Source organism: Elaeis guineensis, chromosome 8 (assembly GCF_000442705.2).
Source record: "Elaeis guineensis isolate ETL-2024a chromosome 8, EG11, whole genome shotgun sequence".
In the NCBI taxonomy this organism is placed as follows: Eukaryota; Viridiplantae; Streptophyta; class Magnoliopsida; order Arecales; family Arecaceae; genus Elaeis; species Elaeis guineensis.
Window position 1 is genome coordinate 137,575,404 of NC_026000.2, and position 19,176 is coordinate 137,594,579.

General features: G+C 37.2%; 1 protein-coding gene across 2 annotated transcripts; it reads left to right on the forward strand.

The window, feature by feature from the left end:
• The first annotated feature begins 8,330 nt into the window (after window positions 1–8,330).
• Window positions 8,331–15,021, forward strand: LOC105049435 (serine/threonine-protein kinase PBL34). Of its 2 annotated transcripts, none has more exons than XM_019852536.3 (6): window positions 8,331–8,884; window positions 10,604–10,923; window positions 10,999–11,134; window positions 12,328–12,461; window positions 12,543–12,666; window positions 14,496–15,021. In XM_019852536.3, the coding sequence occupies exons 1-6, from the start codon at window positions 8,761–8,763 to the stop codon at window positions 14,516–14,518; spliced, it is 861 nt and encodes a 286-aa protein (XP_019708095.1). In that variant the 5' UTR covers window positions 8,331–8,760; the 3' UTR covers window positions 14,519–15,021. The 2 variants fall into 2 exon arrangements, with proteins under 2 accessions (XP_019708095.1, XP_019708096.1); XM_019852537.2 differs by lacking the exon at window positions 14,496–15,021 and adding an exon at window positions 13,951–13,971.
• Window positions 15,022–19,176: the final 4,155 nt, after the last annotated feature.

Below are 19,176 nucleotides of genomic sequence, written 5' to 3' on the forward strand. Positions count from 1 at the left end.
CTCTTCTCTGTTAGAAGTGTGTATAATTACCTAATAAACTTGTGCTGACTCTTTGTTCTTTTATTTTATCTTCTCTTCTTTGTCAGAAGTGGGGGCAGATTGTCTGATGAACTTACAAGATATATCATATATGTCACTGTCTGTTTGGGGATTCTGATTTGGCCAACCGCTTTACTTGGGTCAAGGCTTGATGGCTTTGGTATGAAGTCCATATTTGGAGGGCTATGGTATAAAGAGCTTATGAAGGTTGTGGTTACTGGTTACATATATAAAATCTTATCTGATTCCTACTTAATCTTGAATTCTCTTAAGTCTAATTGGAACTCTGAGGCTTGCTTACCTACATCTGAACCCTGGCTAGCTCCAATTAGACCAAACTCATAAAAGAAGTTCATTGCTATGGTTTGGGTTTGGATTAGCTAGGATATGGATCTTTCAAGAATGGAAAACACCTAATAACACTCACATTGAACACATTAGACCCTATATTAATTCGTTCAAAATTCATCAATCTGAGCAATCTAGCATAATCCAACTTGTCAAATGAATGGGTCGGACCTAGGTGTCAATATTTGATCTAAAACACTGTGGGACAAATCTAGGTCAAGCTGGACCTAGACAGCAAGATCAGATCTAGTTTCCTTTCAGCCCAGCTTGGCAGAGACCATGCCTTAGGGTAAGAGCCAGTCATTAGACAATATAGAAATTCTTTGTGCACGGCCGGCGGTGAGCGGGGGTGAGAGCCGGTCATTAGATAATATAGAAATTGCACCGCCTGTGATGCAGAACCGCGCACTATCTGCGGTGATTGATTTCTGCATAAAATTAATAAAAAAATAATTTAGTTTTTCATACATCCCATTTCGATCGCGTGTATGAATCAATCATCATGGATGGTGTGCACAATTTTGCACCACCCACGGTGCACAAAGAATTTCTCCGAGACAATATCAAACTTTGATGGACCATACTTGATCCATATATAAAGCCGAACTACATGTATGAGTGACAGCTAGACAATTATCTACCACATGATACACACTCTGCGGGCATGATAAATTATCACTTTCCAGGATATCATGTGATTCCTGTAGGATATTATCCAGATGGTCAAGGATATTCTTTTAGTTGTTCGATTTTCGTGCTATAATTTCCTGATGTATGTAGGTGAGACAAGTAAATTGTAACATAGTTGCACAGATGATGGCAGGAAATGGTCATAGTTTGCGTGTCAGATGATGTATAAAATTAAGGACAAGTAGACGAGTTCGTGGTATTATTGGAAGGTGTCCATGAGAAGTCCTAGTGCTGAAGTAGTCGTATTCGAGAGGAAGTTGATCCATAGTTTCTTGTGTTGGCATAGTCATAGTTCTTGAAAAACAACTACAGGTCCTCCAAGTGCTCTACCTTGACCTAGCCTTTGCTAGTCTATCTTTGCTTTAGTGCGCTGGCCCAGGAGCTAAAATAAGCACCAATTAAATCAAGCAGCAATAATGGAAGAAGAATTATTTTACCAGCCTGGTAAACTATCACCTTCAAGATTAGATCTTTTAAATGCGGTAACATGCTTGGAAATCAATCTTTTGAAAATCTTGTTGCAAAGTGGATGTTATTTATAGTAGTGGGTATATTATGGCACTTTATATACATGATGATAAATGAGGATAGCTGATGTAAGTAGATGAGATAAAGTTTGATGGTATAACATTGTGAAATGCAAACTGAAGTTCGCAGAAAGTCTATCAGAAGCAATGATCTGATCAACTTGTTGAATTAATGCATGAAGATTTGGATGCTGAAGTTGCATGGCATATTTTCATTTAACTGTAGCTGCATCAAATGCCTTTTGATAATTTCTCTCCTTTCTACTTCTGTGTTTTGCTTTCTCCCTTCTTAGTTACTACAGAATTTTATATGAATTCTTACCTTTTACTTTGAAGCAATTGATGGTTTCCCCTGAATATCCATGTTCATGTACTGAGATATTTTATTGCAGTGTAGTTATATTTCTATTTTCTCTTTTCTGTTCTACTAAAGTAACCCCTCCCCCACCCAAAAAAGAAAAGCTCGTTCCTTGATATCTTTGATCTCCAAGTATATCCTTGTGTAGCATTTAAATATTTTCACAGCCGGCGGAATCTAACATGGTTTATTATCTAATATGTTTAACATAGTGCTTATCTATCTTTGGTTGTGTTTCTTGGCCCTTATAATTAATAAATTACTGTTACTTGTGTTGCTCCAAATTCATTTTTCCTAGATCATCTTGTAGTTGAAATAACTCATAGCGTTCTGTATTCTAACTCGAAGTTGCTTAGTGGAAATCATGGAGCATCACAATAAAATCTTTTTTCGATGGGTTTCTTGATTATTGCTCTCTATTTAATAGGCCCAGTGCAGATTGAATGGAAAGCCTGTTTATATAGATGTAGAGTGCTGTCACCAGACCTCATGATCAGGTCTGCATCATCGTATTGTTGAGCTGCAGTTCGATGTAAAATTAAAGATTGCACACTTGTGAGCAAAGTAAGGTTTTTTTTTTTTTTAAAAAAAAATATTTGTTGTAATTTAAACATAAATATGTAGATCTTTTATCACATTGAAACATAGACTTGTTCCGCATTTTTATAATCTGGTTGTTTTTATGCTGCTTCCATGTAAACTTGCATCAGTATGCTGCTCTGAGAAGTTTGCACGCCAACATACATAATTCTCCATTTCTCCATAAGTTTAGTTTCATGTCTGCAAAATGGATTTACATGAGCCCTTTGCACGTGTTCTTTAAATTTCGAACAAATGTCCATATTAAAATTTTAGAAGAAAATCCCATTATAGAGGCTCTATTTTGTTGACCTCAGTGTTGAATTTCTCTTCTTATCAAGATATTATTTATTTTGAATGTTGGATTTTCTTCACCATCCTGGTAGAACAATCTTATGAACTTCAGGGGCTGATAGTTCCTGGCATTCACTAAACAATATAGTTTATGATATATAGGTGTTTGCATGTTTAGTTGATAGCCCGAGCTGACTCCATGTTTAATATTAACGTCATCTCAAATTTGTTCTCTTTTGCTAATAAAACAAACGTTCGGAAAGAAGCAAATAATAATTAATCTCCTCGAGGGTATTGAAGCTTTTGTAGATGGTGTCTGGTCTCAACCTTTTTCGCCTTTAAAAGATTATATATGTAGCTCAGCATGTTATTTTTCCCTCATGCCTGGTAACCAAGGTGAAGGGTCTGCAAATCCTAGCAGTTCCAGAAAATTCCTTTGGGGTTTTGAATTAGGGTCTGCACCATGTCCAACTTAATGCATAGTCTCAGATTGATAATGATGTCTGATACCATTAATCCTGGCTGTTAAATGTATAAATGTTATCTTAATCACTCATCTATCATTCTACAGATATAAAACAGAATTCTGAACAATAACCTTAGTTCTGCAATAAGCTTGCAGTAAAGAATCAATTTGATAGACATATATGTAATTACTATTTGTTACGGTGGTACCGTGGATACTTCGGATCAGTGTGCTATCTTCGTGGTTGCTGACCCAAACACTGAGCTGAAGGATATGGAGCTGAACTATTTGCATCCAGTCTGACGTACGGCCCATCTGGTATGTGAGCTTTCTTCGTTATCTCGATCAGTCAATTTTCTGGCACGTGCAGTAGCTGTCCGCCAAAGTGGATAAGCTCAGATATAACTAAATCCCTATGATCCCATGAAAGCAGATAAGGGTTAGAAAATCTCGTCCACAACGGTACGTCCAACAGCCCAACAACTTCGGAACTGCACATTCCTACGGTGGTTCGACTATGTTCTGTATAAATAACTAAAGCTCCGAGGACCCAGATAAAAAACCTATCTCAAAGAATTATCTGCGATTTTTTGCTGTTCTTTGATTCTTGATTTGAGCGCCAGAAAGTTCTCGTTGGAGCGAAAATGTCCGGCCCGAATTTTATTTTGTAGGTCACTCCAGCACCTCTGTGCAAGACCCGATCGCTTACCTTCCGACCTCAATCAGAACCAGCAGCAACACTATTAATAGCAGCTCAAGCATGTTTCTACGGGAGGGCTTCGACTCACCTGGAATCTTGAATGTTTTTCCAGGTGTTGATGGTAATCGGTAAAATTTTAACTCAAATAAGTAATCTTCTATTCATGGGACATAAACAATGGTTATCTGAATTTAAAATAACATAGATAAGTAAAAATCATTTATGTTGACAGGACATTGCGTCTTTTGATTATGAGCTCTGTTTGTAATAAATTCTCCATGGTGTCATGCAATCCGAAGTATATTACTTGATGAAGTTTATTTTGAGAGAAGAGATATCTGTGAAGAGTACTTTCAGAAATATTATGTGATCTGCCCATTTCATCGTGGATGACATGGGTCCCCTCACAGAATCAGACGATGACATGGGTCCCCTCACAGAATCAGAGTATTTGGAAATTTAGTGATCCAGGCTCAATCATATACAGTCTTTGAATATATCATTCACATATCATCTGTAAGGTCCATCCTTGCTTATCAGTTTATGGTGAAGGTGCATGTTATGGTGCGTGGTCTTGTCCCCTAATGCTTATTCATATTGAAGTGCTTTACTACAGGCCCTTCATTGGAACTTCAGTGCCAAATTCATTTCCTATGTTTCCTGTGGGTTGAGCATGTAAACCAAATCCTTTTCTACAGTCCTTCAGTTATTTAGAGGCAAGAAATTTTATTGGTTATTGATGAGGTTGGAAGTATTTTTGTCTCTGGTTTAATCAGAATATATATTTTTATTCTAGAGAGTGAAAATAATTGACCAAAAGCTAAGCATGTCATATAAAGTTTTGTTTTTTGGAGTGACTAGAGCTAGAAATTATTGCGGCGCATTTGGTTCAAAGTATAGATTTTGGATGCTACAATTAACCTGTTTGTGAGCTTCTGCAGAAAGCAAAAACAAATTCATAGCTAGTAGTTGGACATGAATATTTAAATGACAAGGTTGTAAACAGTAATATTTTCGATAGCAATCCTTACATGAAGAATGGATTTAATCTACTCAGGCAGATCATGTGATCCTGAGTTTGTCATGAACGGCTGGTTTTTCAAGTTAGCCGCTAGGATGATCAGATTCCTAGCTCTAATAGTACTGGTACCAAAGCTGCTAAACAATTCGGTCAGTTTCATAATCCCAGTCAAAGCCACCAAAAACAAGAACGGTAGCAGACCAAGTTGGTCCCTCTGGATACAAAATTCGTGGTACTAACATACTGAATTTCAAAGCTTATATGGTATCACACCTTTGTGAAGAAACCAACATCACCTAATTTCCTGGCTCAGTGAGGTGTGATGCAGTCAACCTAAATCTGTCAGGTTTTCTTCTCTTGTACCTGACACTAAAACCCCTCCTGCCTTTCTACAGGGCAGCTATTCATTAAAATTGTGAATGAAGGGAAATGATTTTGAGAACATTGAAAGGAAAGAGTACTTGATGGGATCACTACTATTCTTCTGCAGTTTATATTACTGTTAGTGTTTTTTTTTGCTTAATTTTATGCTTTCCATGACATCATTGTACAATGATTTCCAGTCTGGAAAATATGAAATCAGAACTAGCTGGGAATAAATTTATATATTCTAAGTTTGCTTTCTTTCTGATCATTTTAATTGTTGTTGCTAAAGTATTTAAGATGATCTGTTTGGTTTTGTCTGTACATTTCATGGGTGGTATAGGTTCGTTGCTTAGTGGACTGCCATTTTCAGCTGACCACTATCTTTTACAAAATTCTCCCATATGTTCAATAATTACAAACAAAAGCAATGTTTTTCATCAGCACCAATTTTGTTCTATAACTTCTTTCCTGGACTTGCCTCTCGTCCTAGGATTCAAATTAGTATCGAAAGCAAATTTTCTCTCTGTGCTCTGTTTTACTTGCACGGTGGAACATGTGTATAAAGTGTATTCTTCACCTGCAAAAAGCTTTTGTTTTTTTTTTTTCTTTTTTGATGTGACTTCACCTGCAAAAGTTTGCGTTGTATTTTGATAGATTCTGATGGAGATGTAGCAGTCAGGGATTCATTTTCTGCAGAGAACCTCCCATCAGGTGGCTTTTGATGGATGGAGCTACAATTATTGGAGAAATCCATCAAGGATTGTATTGGTGTTGAAGCAGCATATGACTGTCGTGCATGCAAGCAAAAGGAGTTTCACCATAAACTGCAATTTTTCATCCAACATATTTAAAGGTTTTACAAAGAAAATAAGATGGGAAATTAAGGAAAATAAGTTGAAGGACATGTGGAAGCATTTGCTTTGTGACAAACTATCCTGAAGCATGCAGTTGCAATCCAGCATGAGCATCAGAACTATTGCGAACCGGAGAGCCAAGAATTGCAGCACTTGAAGCAGATGGTATCACAGTATGAGTAGCAGTTGATGACACTCGAATTAAACAATTAGACACTAGCAATGTAACTCAGACAGGCTCTGCAGAACCCCACAATCCCGGGAACTTCAACAGTGATGTCTTCTAAAGCCAGACTGTAATCTGTTAATTTTGAGATCTCCTGCTGCAGTTGCGAGAGGCTTTCTCTGCTCAAATAGGCCTATCCTAGAAGGCAACCTTTTGGATATACCTCCCTTTTGTTGCTTCACCAATGCATAAGACTGCTAATAGTTCTAGAGGAAGGATCTACCATGTATGTTTATGAACTGGATAACAATTTTTACATAGGTGCTTGCATATATGCGCAAATTTTCCTTGATTAAGTTATCATTTTTCTGAAAAATTCAACATACTGACTGAAACTTTTTACTCGACTAGTAGTGATTGCTGCGAACTATTTGATCACCTAAGGCGACATGATTTGGTAAACATTTCTTTTCGTTGCACATTTTTGTTCGGTTAGCGATTAGAAAGTACTAGTAAATAGCATGTCTTTCTCTATAAAATGTGAAAAAAAAAAGTCCTGAAAAAAAAGAAAAACATCGATTGTTATATCACTTAATGTTCAGCTTTTGAAACTTTGACCATACGATGGATCTCTTGGTGGGCAATATCCTGGAAAAGATATAGCTTGTTTTTAGCCACTACCAAGTGTTTATATGATAATTTGTGCCAAATACCTAGTCACTCTACCAATCTCTAGTCCAAAAGTGGCTGGGCAACTCTTAGTGGGAAACACCAGTGTGCAACTGAATAAAGCATAGAGCACCAACTATTTGATTATTGGTTCCGTGAAGAAGGTTCCTTACTGCATGATTCTTGTTTCCGACAAGCATGAAAAATATCAATGGTTCCAATGATCTGTGTCACATGGAACTTTATTTGTGTTGATACCAACAGCCTTGGGCATGAAAGCAGCACATGCATGAATCATTATATACTCCACCATAGACCAGCAAATGAGAACCAGCAGCTATGGGTTTTCACATATTGTATGGCCAGGGAACAAGCTTCCTCTAATTCAGCTTGGAAATTAATAATTGACATGCATCCAGAATAATTCAGTAGTGATCTAATTTTGCACCTTATTTTCCTTTCCACAGCTGCTGTTAAAATTACCGAACGATAAGGTGAATCCTTCCAAATCAAAATTGTTCGATGCTGCTCTAATTTTATAGTATGCACATGCCAATGGCTGAGGACATTCTTTTAGCATCCCATTGGAGATCACTGCATTTATCTTTCTTGGTGTTCATTTTTATCAGCTTAAATTCTGGGAAGTTTGGATCTCTGATATTGCACTGAGGCTACTGCTGATGAAGCCAATTTCTCTCACAAATGCCAGCTAACGTATCACAGGGAAAACTAGATCTGAAATACGTCATGCTTTTGTTCTTGATTATGCTCTTTTTCAATCTATGGATGGTTTGACATGATTGGGTGTTGTAGAGGATAGGCTGCCTCTTTAGTTAACTCACTTCTCTTGAGTTTTCCAACTAAAAATAAATTTCACATCTATTAGTTTATACTGTATTGATTTAAATAGTTGAGGGAAGATAGAACTATTATGCCATGGCTAAGGGGATGTGAACATGATGCTCTCTTATACCCATTGATAAATTTGAACATTGGATGCAGCTTCTCCTGCGGAAATTTCTCCATCAACACTCCCACATCATGAGCACTCCTCAATCCCCCTGCTTAACAATCATGATTTTTCTATAATAATAATTAGTACATATAAATTATATGAGAGAGAACATAAATAACAAAAAGGGAACAAGGACCTGGTGCTTCTAAATGGAAATGCCAAGAATCTCCTCTACTTTAATTTCCCAGCATCACAGTGCGACTGAAAAGGAGGAAAAGAACAAGAGCAGGAGCAGCAGCAAATGGGCTGTTAAAAGGTGGGAGGGGAGAGTGTGTGATGAGATGAGAAGTCCCTCCTCCCATTGGGATGGAAAGCAAACATCAAACAGTTGATGGTTGGCCAAACTCCATCCAATAAACAAATGGGGAAAAAGAAGAAAAGAGAAGGGAGGGTAAAAGGAAAGCCTCTTTTTCGCATATACTTACCGCGATGATGGTGGTGACGACGACGACGACGACATCCCCATTCCCCACATACCCACCTCTCTCTCTCTCTCTCTCTCTCTTTCTTGCTTTGTTCTTCTTCTTGTTTCCAAGAGTTTTCCCAGTGTCATGCTCCCACTTGTGCTTTTCGCCATGGAAGGCCTCGGATTGATGCTCTCCTCCTCCTCTTTCTATGGCCTTGATCGCAAGTAGCGTGGGACGAGGAGGAGGAGGAAGGGAGGAGGGATGGAGAAGAGTTGCGGGTGCTGGGCGGCGGTTGCTCGTGGGATTAGAGGGGCCTGCAGGTCTTCTAAGGCTGCCAAAGACTCGCCCAATGCCCTCCCGAAGAACAGTCTGGTCTATGATGCAGGTCTGTTTGCTCTTTTCCACTCCCAAAAATCCCTTCTTTTTGTTTTTTGTAATCTTTCTGTATCTGATGGTATGGAATTCGTGCCTGTTCTTGCTTATCTGATCGATTTTGTTACCAATATTCGCCGCAAGAAAGAGCGTAGTTTTCTTCAGGCAATCGAAGTTTTCTTTAGATCCGGTTAAAGTTCGTTTTTTTAGTTTTGTTAAAGAATAAGTGACAAAAAGATTAGAGAAGTCCGGTTCAAAAAATGAATACCGAGTGCTAAGTACTAGAAAAGAAGGGCCAGTTAGATCAGCCTGAAAGAAGCTCTAGAAAGGGAAGTATCTTTAACCAGCTTCTGCTCTGAGATGGAACACTTTTGCTCTTCCAATCAGCCCAGAGCGATTTTATCCCTCCAACCATCCCCTGACCTTTAAAGCATCTTTAAGTGGAAGCGATGGATCCTAGAAATTGGATAGCATGAAATAGACGGGGCATGGATTCATTCCTCTGGCTGTCCTCGGGGCTTTCGAATATCTTTGAAGTAAGGCTCTTTGCAAATGATCGGCAGGTAAAATAAATGAGGCACCAATTCTAGCTGATGACAATAGGAAAGGCAACCCGAATGCTTGACTGTTACCTTTTTCAGTTGTTCTCTGTGAGATGCTTATTATTAATTGTCAGCCACATGAACACCTTTAGCTTCTTCGGAACAGGGCGCCTCCGAAATTGTTGTGCAAATTGACACCTAATTCCACCAAGTGGATAAGAGATGTGAGAAATAAGTCTAAGGACTAGGAGATACTCGCTTTGTAACAACCAATATCAAGTGGACCTAGCAAACTTGTCTGTCAAATTCCAAGCATTCTCCTTGCCCCGCATAAGATGTCCCCTAATTCACATTTTTGATTTAGCTACTGCTTATCGTTGACCAATAAATGAACGAAAATATGCAATGTGTTATAAAATTAGTTTCAAGTTTGCTAGCATTGCAATTTCTAAAGACATGGTATTGTTCCGTGGATTGAGGATTTTTCTGATTCTTTGTAATTTTCTCATTGCGTTCGGCAACTATCAAGTCCTAGGTTCATTTGTCATCATATAAGCATGTTTAACATGTGGCAGAGGCCAAACATCAGCACCACAGATCCACTATCAGTAAATCATGTTTACTTCATGTGCATCCATCTTGGCTGCTTCACGAAATTTGATATCAAAGTTCTAGATGTGAAATTATATTTTCAGTCATATGGGATGATGGGTAAAGAATGTTTAAATAATTATAACTTGTATAACCACACTAGTACATTGTTGTTTGACAGAGTTGTCTTCCTGCCCATCATTCTTTAGTGACCTTTACCAAAAATCTAATTGAAAACTGTGTGAAAATTCATGCAACTAATAGATACCTGTAGCATAATGTAACATGCTTATTTACCATTGTTAAGGTACTAATTCATTCGAAACCATAAATTACTTCATGTATGTCAAACTTGTATCCTACCCTATCAAAATTCTAAGGTTTGATTTTGTAGTATATAACTGAAAACAATAATATGCTGGGAACTGTAATTTCATGTTTTGTTAGGCCATTAGTAGCATTTACTCTGAACTTGCACGCCCGATTTCATTCTGTATCTCTTGCAACACGGCAAACTGAGATAAATGATGTTAAGACTTATAATTTAAATTGTGTTGTTCTGACCTAAGATTTAACATATTTGTTTCTTTTAAATGCAGCAACTGAGACAAGATATCTAAATGCTAGCAATCGTGAACTTGCTGCTCGCCATGAATCTAATTTTTCTGTGGAAACTGCTGCAAATCCACCTTCTGAAAACAAAGCATCTTGTCAGTTACTTCAGTTTACTTTTCAGGAGTTGAAGTCTGCTACTGGTAACTTCAGACCTGATAGTATTCTTGGCGAAGGTGGGTTTGGCTATGTTTTCAAGGGATGGATAGAGGAGAATGGCACAGCTCCTGCAAAACCAGGTACTGGTATTACTGTTGCAGTCAAGGGTCTGAAGCCCGATGCTCTTCAAGGCCATAGGGAATGGGTGGTAAGTGTCTTGACTGTCAAAATATTTTTGACTTTATAAAAGATGGCTGACTAGCGATATATTGCCCGGCTGCAGGCTGAAGTTGATTTCCTTGGGCAATTGCATCACCCTAATCTTGTTAAGCTCATAGGATACTGCATTGAAGATGACCAAAGGCTGCTTGTCTATGAATTTATGGCTAGAGGAAGTCTTGAAAACCATCTTTTCCGAAGTGAGTATAGCCAAAGCTGCTTTCATTTTATATTATAATGATTTATCACCATCAATCCTTTTCAACTATTTGGGCAAGATCTTATTGTCCTCTGATTATTCCTATCAAGCAATACATCAGTTGTCACTATAGATCCTTTTAAATTCTTGCTGTAACTAGCGTCCATGTTATGTTAGTCTTCATTTCCTTCGGTCTCAAAGATTGTAATTTAATTTTTCTATAACTTAAGTAGAATAAGTTGTCCATGTGGCAAAACCCCTTTGAGCTGATGAATACATGGATTGAAGCGGAATACAAGAACTTACTGATAATGTGAAGTATGTATTTCATGAGACTCTTAATGGAGTGGTATTCATAGATGTGTCTTCTAATTGTGGTGCCAACTTTGCAAGGAAATTCGGAACCTGCTTTCATCCTTTTTTCTGCATTGGCTATTTATTTGTACTTAGACTACTATGAAGAAATTCTTAAGCTCAAGTGATTTCTTCTCTTGTAGACCAGGTCTTCATTATGCTAAGACTTTTATAGTTTAACTACTATTTTTTATAAGCGTTGGTAACAAAATTCCCTAATCTATTTTTCTCTTAGTAGTTCAAAACTCCAAACTTTTCTCAACTCGAACATTGTATTTGTCGAATGACAAACCCTTGCAATTGGTGAATTTACCTGACTTTGATGATTGTGGTGGAAGGACATTTTCTTCCCATATTTCTCAAATTAAGTTTCATTTTTGTTTCTCAGATTTAATCTGGCAGCAAACTTGTTATTATTCTTAGTGTTGTTCCAAGTCATTGACATTTTATGTCAGATCTGCTGGTATTTTTGTATGTTTATTTTAATCAAGGTTTTACATCTTGGTACTGGGTCCCATACCAATACCTGCAGTACACCACCATGATGACATGTGGTATAGGTGCTAGTTGGCAGTGCACTCATACCATGTACCAGTATGGTACCATGTCCCACTATAATGTGCCGGTCCCGTACTGGTAGTGTACCATAACACCCTATAGGGACTGGTATATTTCAGTATGTAAAGCCTAACATTGAACAGAAGGCATCAAATTGATTTTTTTTATTTTGTGCTTTGTCCATGGTCATACTTTTTCTATGTAAAGCAATATGTCGGGTTTTTTTTTTTTTTGGGTAGAAAACAAAATCAGCTTTTCTTACTGATGCTATGGCTGTTGAAGGGGCTCTTCCCCTACCCTGGTCCAGCAGGATAAAGATTGCACTTGGTGCTGCTAAAGGACTGGCCTTCCTCCATGGAGGCTCCGAACCAGTTATCTATAGGGACTTTAAGACGTCTAACATTCTTCTAGATTCGGTACTTGCTTCTTCTGTAACTTCTGAATTTTTCAAGTACCTAATAGCTTCTGCATATAAATATTTAGACTTTTCCTTGTAGGAGTACAATGCAAAGCTTTCAGATTTTGGACTGGCAAAAGCTGGGCCTCAAGGAGATAAGACTCACGTTTCTACTAGAGTTGTTGGTACATATGGTTATGCCGCACCTGAGTATGTGATGACAGGTATGCATTCAAAACCCAGTATCTTCAGTGAAATGATACAGAACCTAGATGTGGAGTTATAAAGATTTTCATGTAAAATAATTGGCATCATTGTTTGAAACATTTAGGTTCAGAGGTTGCACACTGAATACCCACTCGAGTGGTTTAGCTTTCGAGTATCTTTGCAAAATTCATGTTTGCCTTGATTGCTTGAAGAAGCATTCTATAATAATGTCTAGAAAGGATCATACAAGTAGACTGGCTACTAGTTTGTGTGTCTGGATCCTATTGTAGATTTGCCAGTGACGAAGTTTGATAATTGTAATGCAAAACTCAGCCTCATTAAGGGATATCGAATCTGAGTTGAAGGATCTATCAAGCGAGTGGAATGATGACTGTGAGGGAAGAAGTATACTAGATTTTGCAGTGACTCTATATGATTTAGTATCCTCCTAGTTGTGCAAGTCTTCTTTAAAGAAGGTTTAACACATCTAAAATGGCAAACTCTTTTTGGGCATGGCTTCTTTCCACCCTCAGCCAAACTTTCCACTAACATATGAAGTACCTGTATGTATTCTACCTTAGATTATGTGAAAAGGTGGTAATCTTATGTGTTAAGAGTAGGGAACGAGTAGTTTAGCAGTCCCTTTTGACAAGTAATGAAGATCAGCAAAAATGCAAACCATTTGCTTTCAGTGTAAATCACTTTATGGCGGTTACTTATGAGTTATGACAATTAGGTTCCTATAATCTGCTTTTCTGATTACTGCTTGCAACCTGGGTTTTTTAGTAAGCTCTCACACCAATTGCTCATTTTGGCACTCTGATGTAGAGGGAAGGAACCACTGTATTTGATAAAAAATAATAGGCCTGTCTACCGTAGAGGAGTGACAGCAAATAATATGTCAACTTGCTTATATTTGATCAAAAATCATCCAAGGCCTCACATGAAACTTAAATGATAATGCATGCCAGTAGTTTTTAATTGATTTGACCTCACATAGCTGTGATGCCTTCAACTTATTCTTTATAACACTGCATGCACAGAACTCTGCATGTTTCAGTATCTCCTAATTAACTGATAGTTAGCTTCTGGAACATCTGAGAGATAGTTTATGACAAACTTTGACCTCCAGTCTTTATAACATAAATAATTGATATTGAATATGACTATCAGATTCTCCCATCCCTAAAGTTTTGAGCATCTTACGGTACTCATTCATGGTCATCTTGGATGTGTCTGTCATGTAATATTCATTGCTCATTGTTGGTGTTCTTCCTTTATTTTTTGACTGGTACAAGAAGATTGATTGGAAGAAAAACATGATATCAAAATGCTTCTCAGGTCATTGACATCTAAGAGTGATGTCTACAGTTTCGGTGTTGTGTTACTTGAGATTTTAACCGGTCGAAGATCTATGGACAAAAAGCGACCTAATGGGGAACAAAATCTTGTGGCATGGGCTAGACCATATTTAGGGGATAGGCGAAGGCTTTACCAACTCGTAGATCCTCGCCTGGAGCTTAACTATTCGATTAAAGGAGTGCAGAAGGTTGCTCAGATAGCCTTCCACTGCCTCAGCAGGGATCCCAAAACACGCCCTTCAATGGATGAGGTTGTGAAGGATCTCATACCACTGCAAGATCTAAATGACGTGGCTTCCTTGTCATTTCGCTCTCGTTCATCTCAGCGAGGTCGGTAAGCCTAGGACCAAGACAATAAATGTCTCTTCTTTTTTTTTTTTTAATTGTGCATGAATCAAGATGACTAATACTTCAGAGAACTAATTTTTTTGTCATTTAATGTAGGTAAGGTGCGCCGCTGATGATGGTTTGAATATGCTTTCCAGATTGCAGTTTCAAGGTTTCCTGATTGCCAGATTTTCAACCTAATAAAGTGGATGAGAACTGAGCATTAAGGCGAGCTGCACCTCAGATACTAGAAGACTAACTTATCTCCATTTAGAAGGTACTACGAATGTTTTCTAAAGCTTGTTTTATCGAATTAGCCATGTCGTGTGTATGATCAAAGAAAATGACATATCATCACTCTCAAGTTGCACATATCGGAAGGGAAGACGTACGGATATCCACAAACAACTTGTTGGCCTAGAGAGCCGAGAAATGGCCACTTCTGTGTTTCAAGCTTGTATTAGTTATCATATTTCTATGCCTGTTGTTTACTTGGATGCGTTAGGGTTTGGTCTTGTGTTTGATTTGGTGAAATTTATGGAAAGCTCTTCCGCTTGGAAAGCTGATTTCTGATCAGTTTCCATCAGCTGATTTTGGTTAGTGGATTTCGAGAAATCATGAGAAAAATGTCATAAAACATATATCCTGATAACCATTACAATATAATATATGTTTTTTTCTTTATGAACTGGAGAACTATTAAATTTAATTATTCTGCTTCTTTTTCTTTCAGAGGATGAATCTGCACCAAGAAGGTGAGTCTGAATAACTCACCCTGGCTAAATTGTATTCAAGATAAAGCACTATTGAACAGTTTGAGTCTGTGAATTATTCAGGAATTTTTCAAAAAATCAAAAAAATAGAGACTTATATGACTAGGTTCCAACATAAATGAGAAAATGAAAGGCATCTGATATCTTGTTATGTCATTGATTATTAAGCATGAAGTTCTTATTCCAGTCTCTCCATTGAAAGTGTAAATTAAAGACAGTGCAATGGAGGTGCGAGTGGTCACAATTCAGTGAAGGATGAGCACATTAGAATTTTTGTTGTTGTCAGATGCAGCATGTCACTATATCGCATGACAAGATTACACATGCAAAAAATGTGGTATATCAAATATGAACTTCCATATTATAATCACCAAAATCTTCCTTCATTTACCATCAATCAAAGACCACAGCCAACACAGATTTAAAAGCTCACAGCGCTATCGGTCTTCTTGAAATCAAATATGATGGAAAATTTAGACTGTCATGCTTTCACTTTGTCGAAAGATGGTGAAGCCCAACTAGAGCTAGCACTAGTCAGCAGGGGAATAACCAGCCATATAAACATCAGTGTGAACTTTAAACTCGAGAAAAGAATGGTGCATTATAAGCAAGAAGTGGCATAATTGTCCATGGACGAAGTACGAGTCCCTAGATGATTGTCTCTAATGTGATGTGCATGCACAATGCATGAGAAAGTGACATGGGTGTGATCATAAACAAAGATGCTCATAGAATCCTTGAGAGAGAGCTATTCGTGCACATGTGCTGTCGACAAGCACAATTCATGTAATCACATGTCAATCATTGTTAGAGGAATGATTATCCAGCAATAATTGTTGGAGACCATAGTTTTTCTCTATCAAAAAGTGACGATGCTACTTCAAATATGAAATTTTAGAAAATTTATCGCAACTTCTTAATATTGTCAACTTATGAGAATTATCATGATGAAGACTCATCACGTGAAGAGTGAATGACCAAATTTTGCAATCTGCAAAAGCATCTCAAAAGCCTCTAGCATTCTCCAAGAAATCCAATACTGAGTCGACTAATAACTTAAAAGCATCACAGGTATAGGGTCATGCAATTGAAAATGGCTGAAAAATATATATACTACTAAAATGCCTTAACCGAATGCTTATCGTGTGGAAAGAAAATGGATAATATTGGGTTTCCTTAGCCATGAAGTCTGTAAAAAAGGCAGAGTAGATGCAATTTTAGGATCGTCTTCCTCTCTTTTCCTTCCTTGCTCTTTCCATGTAAGCTGGACTTTCCTTTCTGCTGAAGTGACTGATTAGATTATTTACACCTAGAGTATTTAAGACTACGTGCACTTGCTTATATGACAAGTGAGACTATGAGAATTCTTCATTTGTGTAATATATATTTCTCAGCAATATAGACTTTTTGGCCTCAATACCAGATCCCATACACATTACTTGTACAATTTGGGTCAATGCAATATGGCCGTGTATTAATATATGGTACATTATTAAAATCAAAATTATAGTTGTACAGGGCACACTGGCGCCCTCGTATTCGAACAAAAATCATACAGGGTGGGCACTACAGGCCATTATATCGGATGGATCTAATTTTATACCATATTATATATATATATATATATATATATATATATATATATATATATATATATATATATATATATATATATATATCTTAACGAGGAAATCTAAAAATCAAATAGAGATTGAATTTTTTTTATTAACGGAGTCCGTTAGTTCCTAACTGAAACAATAAAAAAATATATATATATATACACTTTAGAGAGATCTTTCGTGGCCGTCAATATCCTCTTTCTTCTTTATTAATCCTCTCCATCCATTATCTTTCTCATCAAGCTATTTCTCCCATCCATAAGATATTCCTCAAAGTCTCTTTCTCTTCTTCCAAATCCATGCACCATCTTTCCTATCCATGAAGTCTTTCTCGAGTCTCTTTCTTCTCTTACAATTTTTTTTTTCTAAGATTTTTGCATCTAAAAGTTTATGGAAACTATGTATCATTTTATCTAGAGATATGTATTAGGACTTTGGATAAATATTTTGCTAAGTATGTGTCAATTGATCATATATTATATACTGATGAATATTAAGTTTGATAAACTATATATCAATTTATCTATACATATGTATTAAATTATTGTTGGATGTGTCTCAAAAAAACTTATAATATCTATCAGTAAACCATCTGTGTATATTATTTGGCTATGTATTGTGTACTAATAAGTGTCATATTCTGAAAATTATATATCGCGTTATCTAGAAATGTGTATTGGGACGTCGGATGAATATTTTGTTAGGTATGTATCAATTTACCGTATATTGTATATTAATAAATACTAAATTTGATAAACTATGTATCAATTTAGCTGTAGGTATGTATTGCATTATTGCGGGGTATGTATCAGATAAGCTTACAATATGTATCGCTTGACTATATACTGTATATTTATGAACTCCACATTCTGAAAACTATATCAATTTATTTGTAGATATGTATTGACTTGTTTGATAATTAATTTATTTAGTATATATCATATGGTTATGTAGTATGTATTGCTAAAAGATATATATTGAAAATGAGAAAGAGAGAATACTTAATTACGAAACTAATAATTCTGTTAGTAAATTTTTTTTTTAATTTTTTAATTTATTTTCTAAAATTGATATTAAAAAATATTATAAATTATGAAGCATATCCTATATGATATTTTATAATACCTACTTTATATATATATATATATATATATATATATATATATATATATATATATATATAATATAGAATATTTTCTTCCAAACTTTTTGGCCTCAATACTAGATCCCATACGCATTACATGCATAAGTTGGGTCAACGCAATGTGGCCGTATATTAATATATGGTACATCATTAAAGTCAAAAAATTGTACCATATATATATACGGAGGTAAACTGAGGCCCTCATATTTCATCGCCACTGTAAGTCATTATTGCAAACATTGATTTTCATAATATGTTATACAATAATTTGACCATATATTAGAACTAATATGCAATAAGTATTATGGCAGGATCCGATACCATGAGATGCAGTAAAAAAAAGAAGAAACAAAATAAGAAACACAATACAAATATGTGAATCGACCTCAAGCCTATCTTCACAAGGCGTGCAAGCTTCACCGAAAGAATAAAATAAAATCAATACAAGAGGAACTCATCACTCAACCCTTGCACAAGAGTCTCTCAATAAAAAACCCTAAAACCTTCACAAAAGCTCTTTAAAACCTTTGTTGAAGCCTTTCTGCACCTCCAAGACGTCACCAGCTCTCCAACACAACTGACGGCTCATCAATTGGAGTTTTATAGACTTCAGAAACTTCAAAACATTGTTACACTAGGAAATAGGGTTCCAATCAAACCTAGAATCATCCGTAATCGTCCGATCGTGACCGGCTTGCACTAGAGCCATCCGCTCGCACACATCAGAACCACTGATCACCTGATCCAACATGAAATCAATCTCAGTCATCCGATCGTGATCGACTACGATCTGGACCATCGGATCATGCAAGAAACACCTGAACCATGCGTGGACCGCATGTTCGATCCACGCCGGTCCCATGGACCGCCCAGCAACCCACGTCCATAGTGGACCGCGCAGGGGTGCTGGGTCGCCTATGCGCGCTGGGCCAGCCCACGCGCATGCCTATGTTGGGCTTGTCATGCACGTTGGGCCAAGTGTGCTTGCGCGTGCGGGTCTCTACCGGGCCCGACGGTGCCACCGCAACCACCTCGTGCACCGTGCCATCCTTCTTTCATGCATATCTTCGCCGTTTGGATTCTGTTTGGATTGTTCTTGGACTCGTTGGACTCAGTTCATCATCTTGGACCTCACTATGGGCTCAATGTAGATCGAATCTCGAGATATATTTTCTAACAATTTTTACCTCGACTCAATATTCGGCCTCCACCTATCTCTGAGAGCCTGTGATCCGTCTCACCCTCACATCCTGGGATATACCTACTGTCTCATGGATGGACAAATATGGGAGTCGAACCAGGC

Excerpts from the sequence above, each read along its gene's own strand:
- LOC105049435 (XM_019852536.3), top strand. The coding sequence starts at position 8,761 with ATGGAGAAGAGTTGCGGGTGCTGGGCGGCGGTTGCTCGTGGGATTAGA. Across the intron at positions 8,885-10,603 it reads CAGTCTGGTCTATGATGCAG|CAACTGAGACAAGATATCTA; the intron begins GTCTGTTTGCTC and ends TTTTAAATGCAG. Across the intron at positions 12,667-14,495 it reads ACCTGAGTATGTGATGACAG|ATTGCAGTTTCAAGGTTTCC; the intron begins GTATGCATTCAA and ends TATGCTTTCCAG.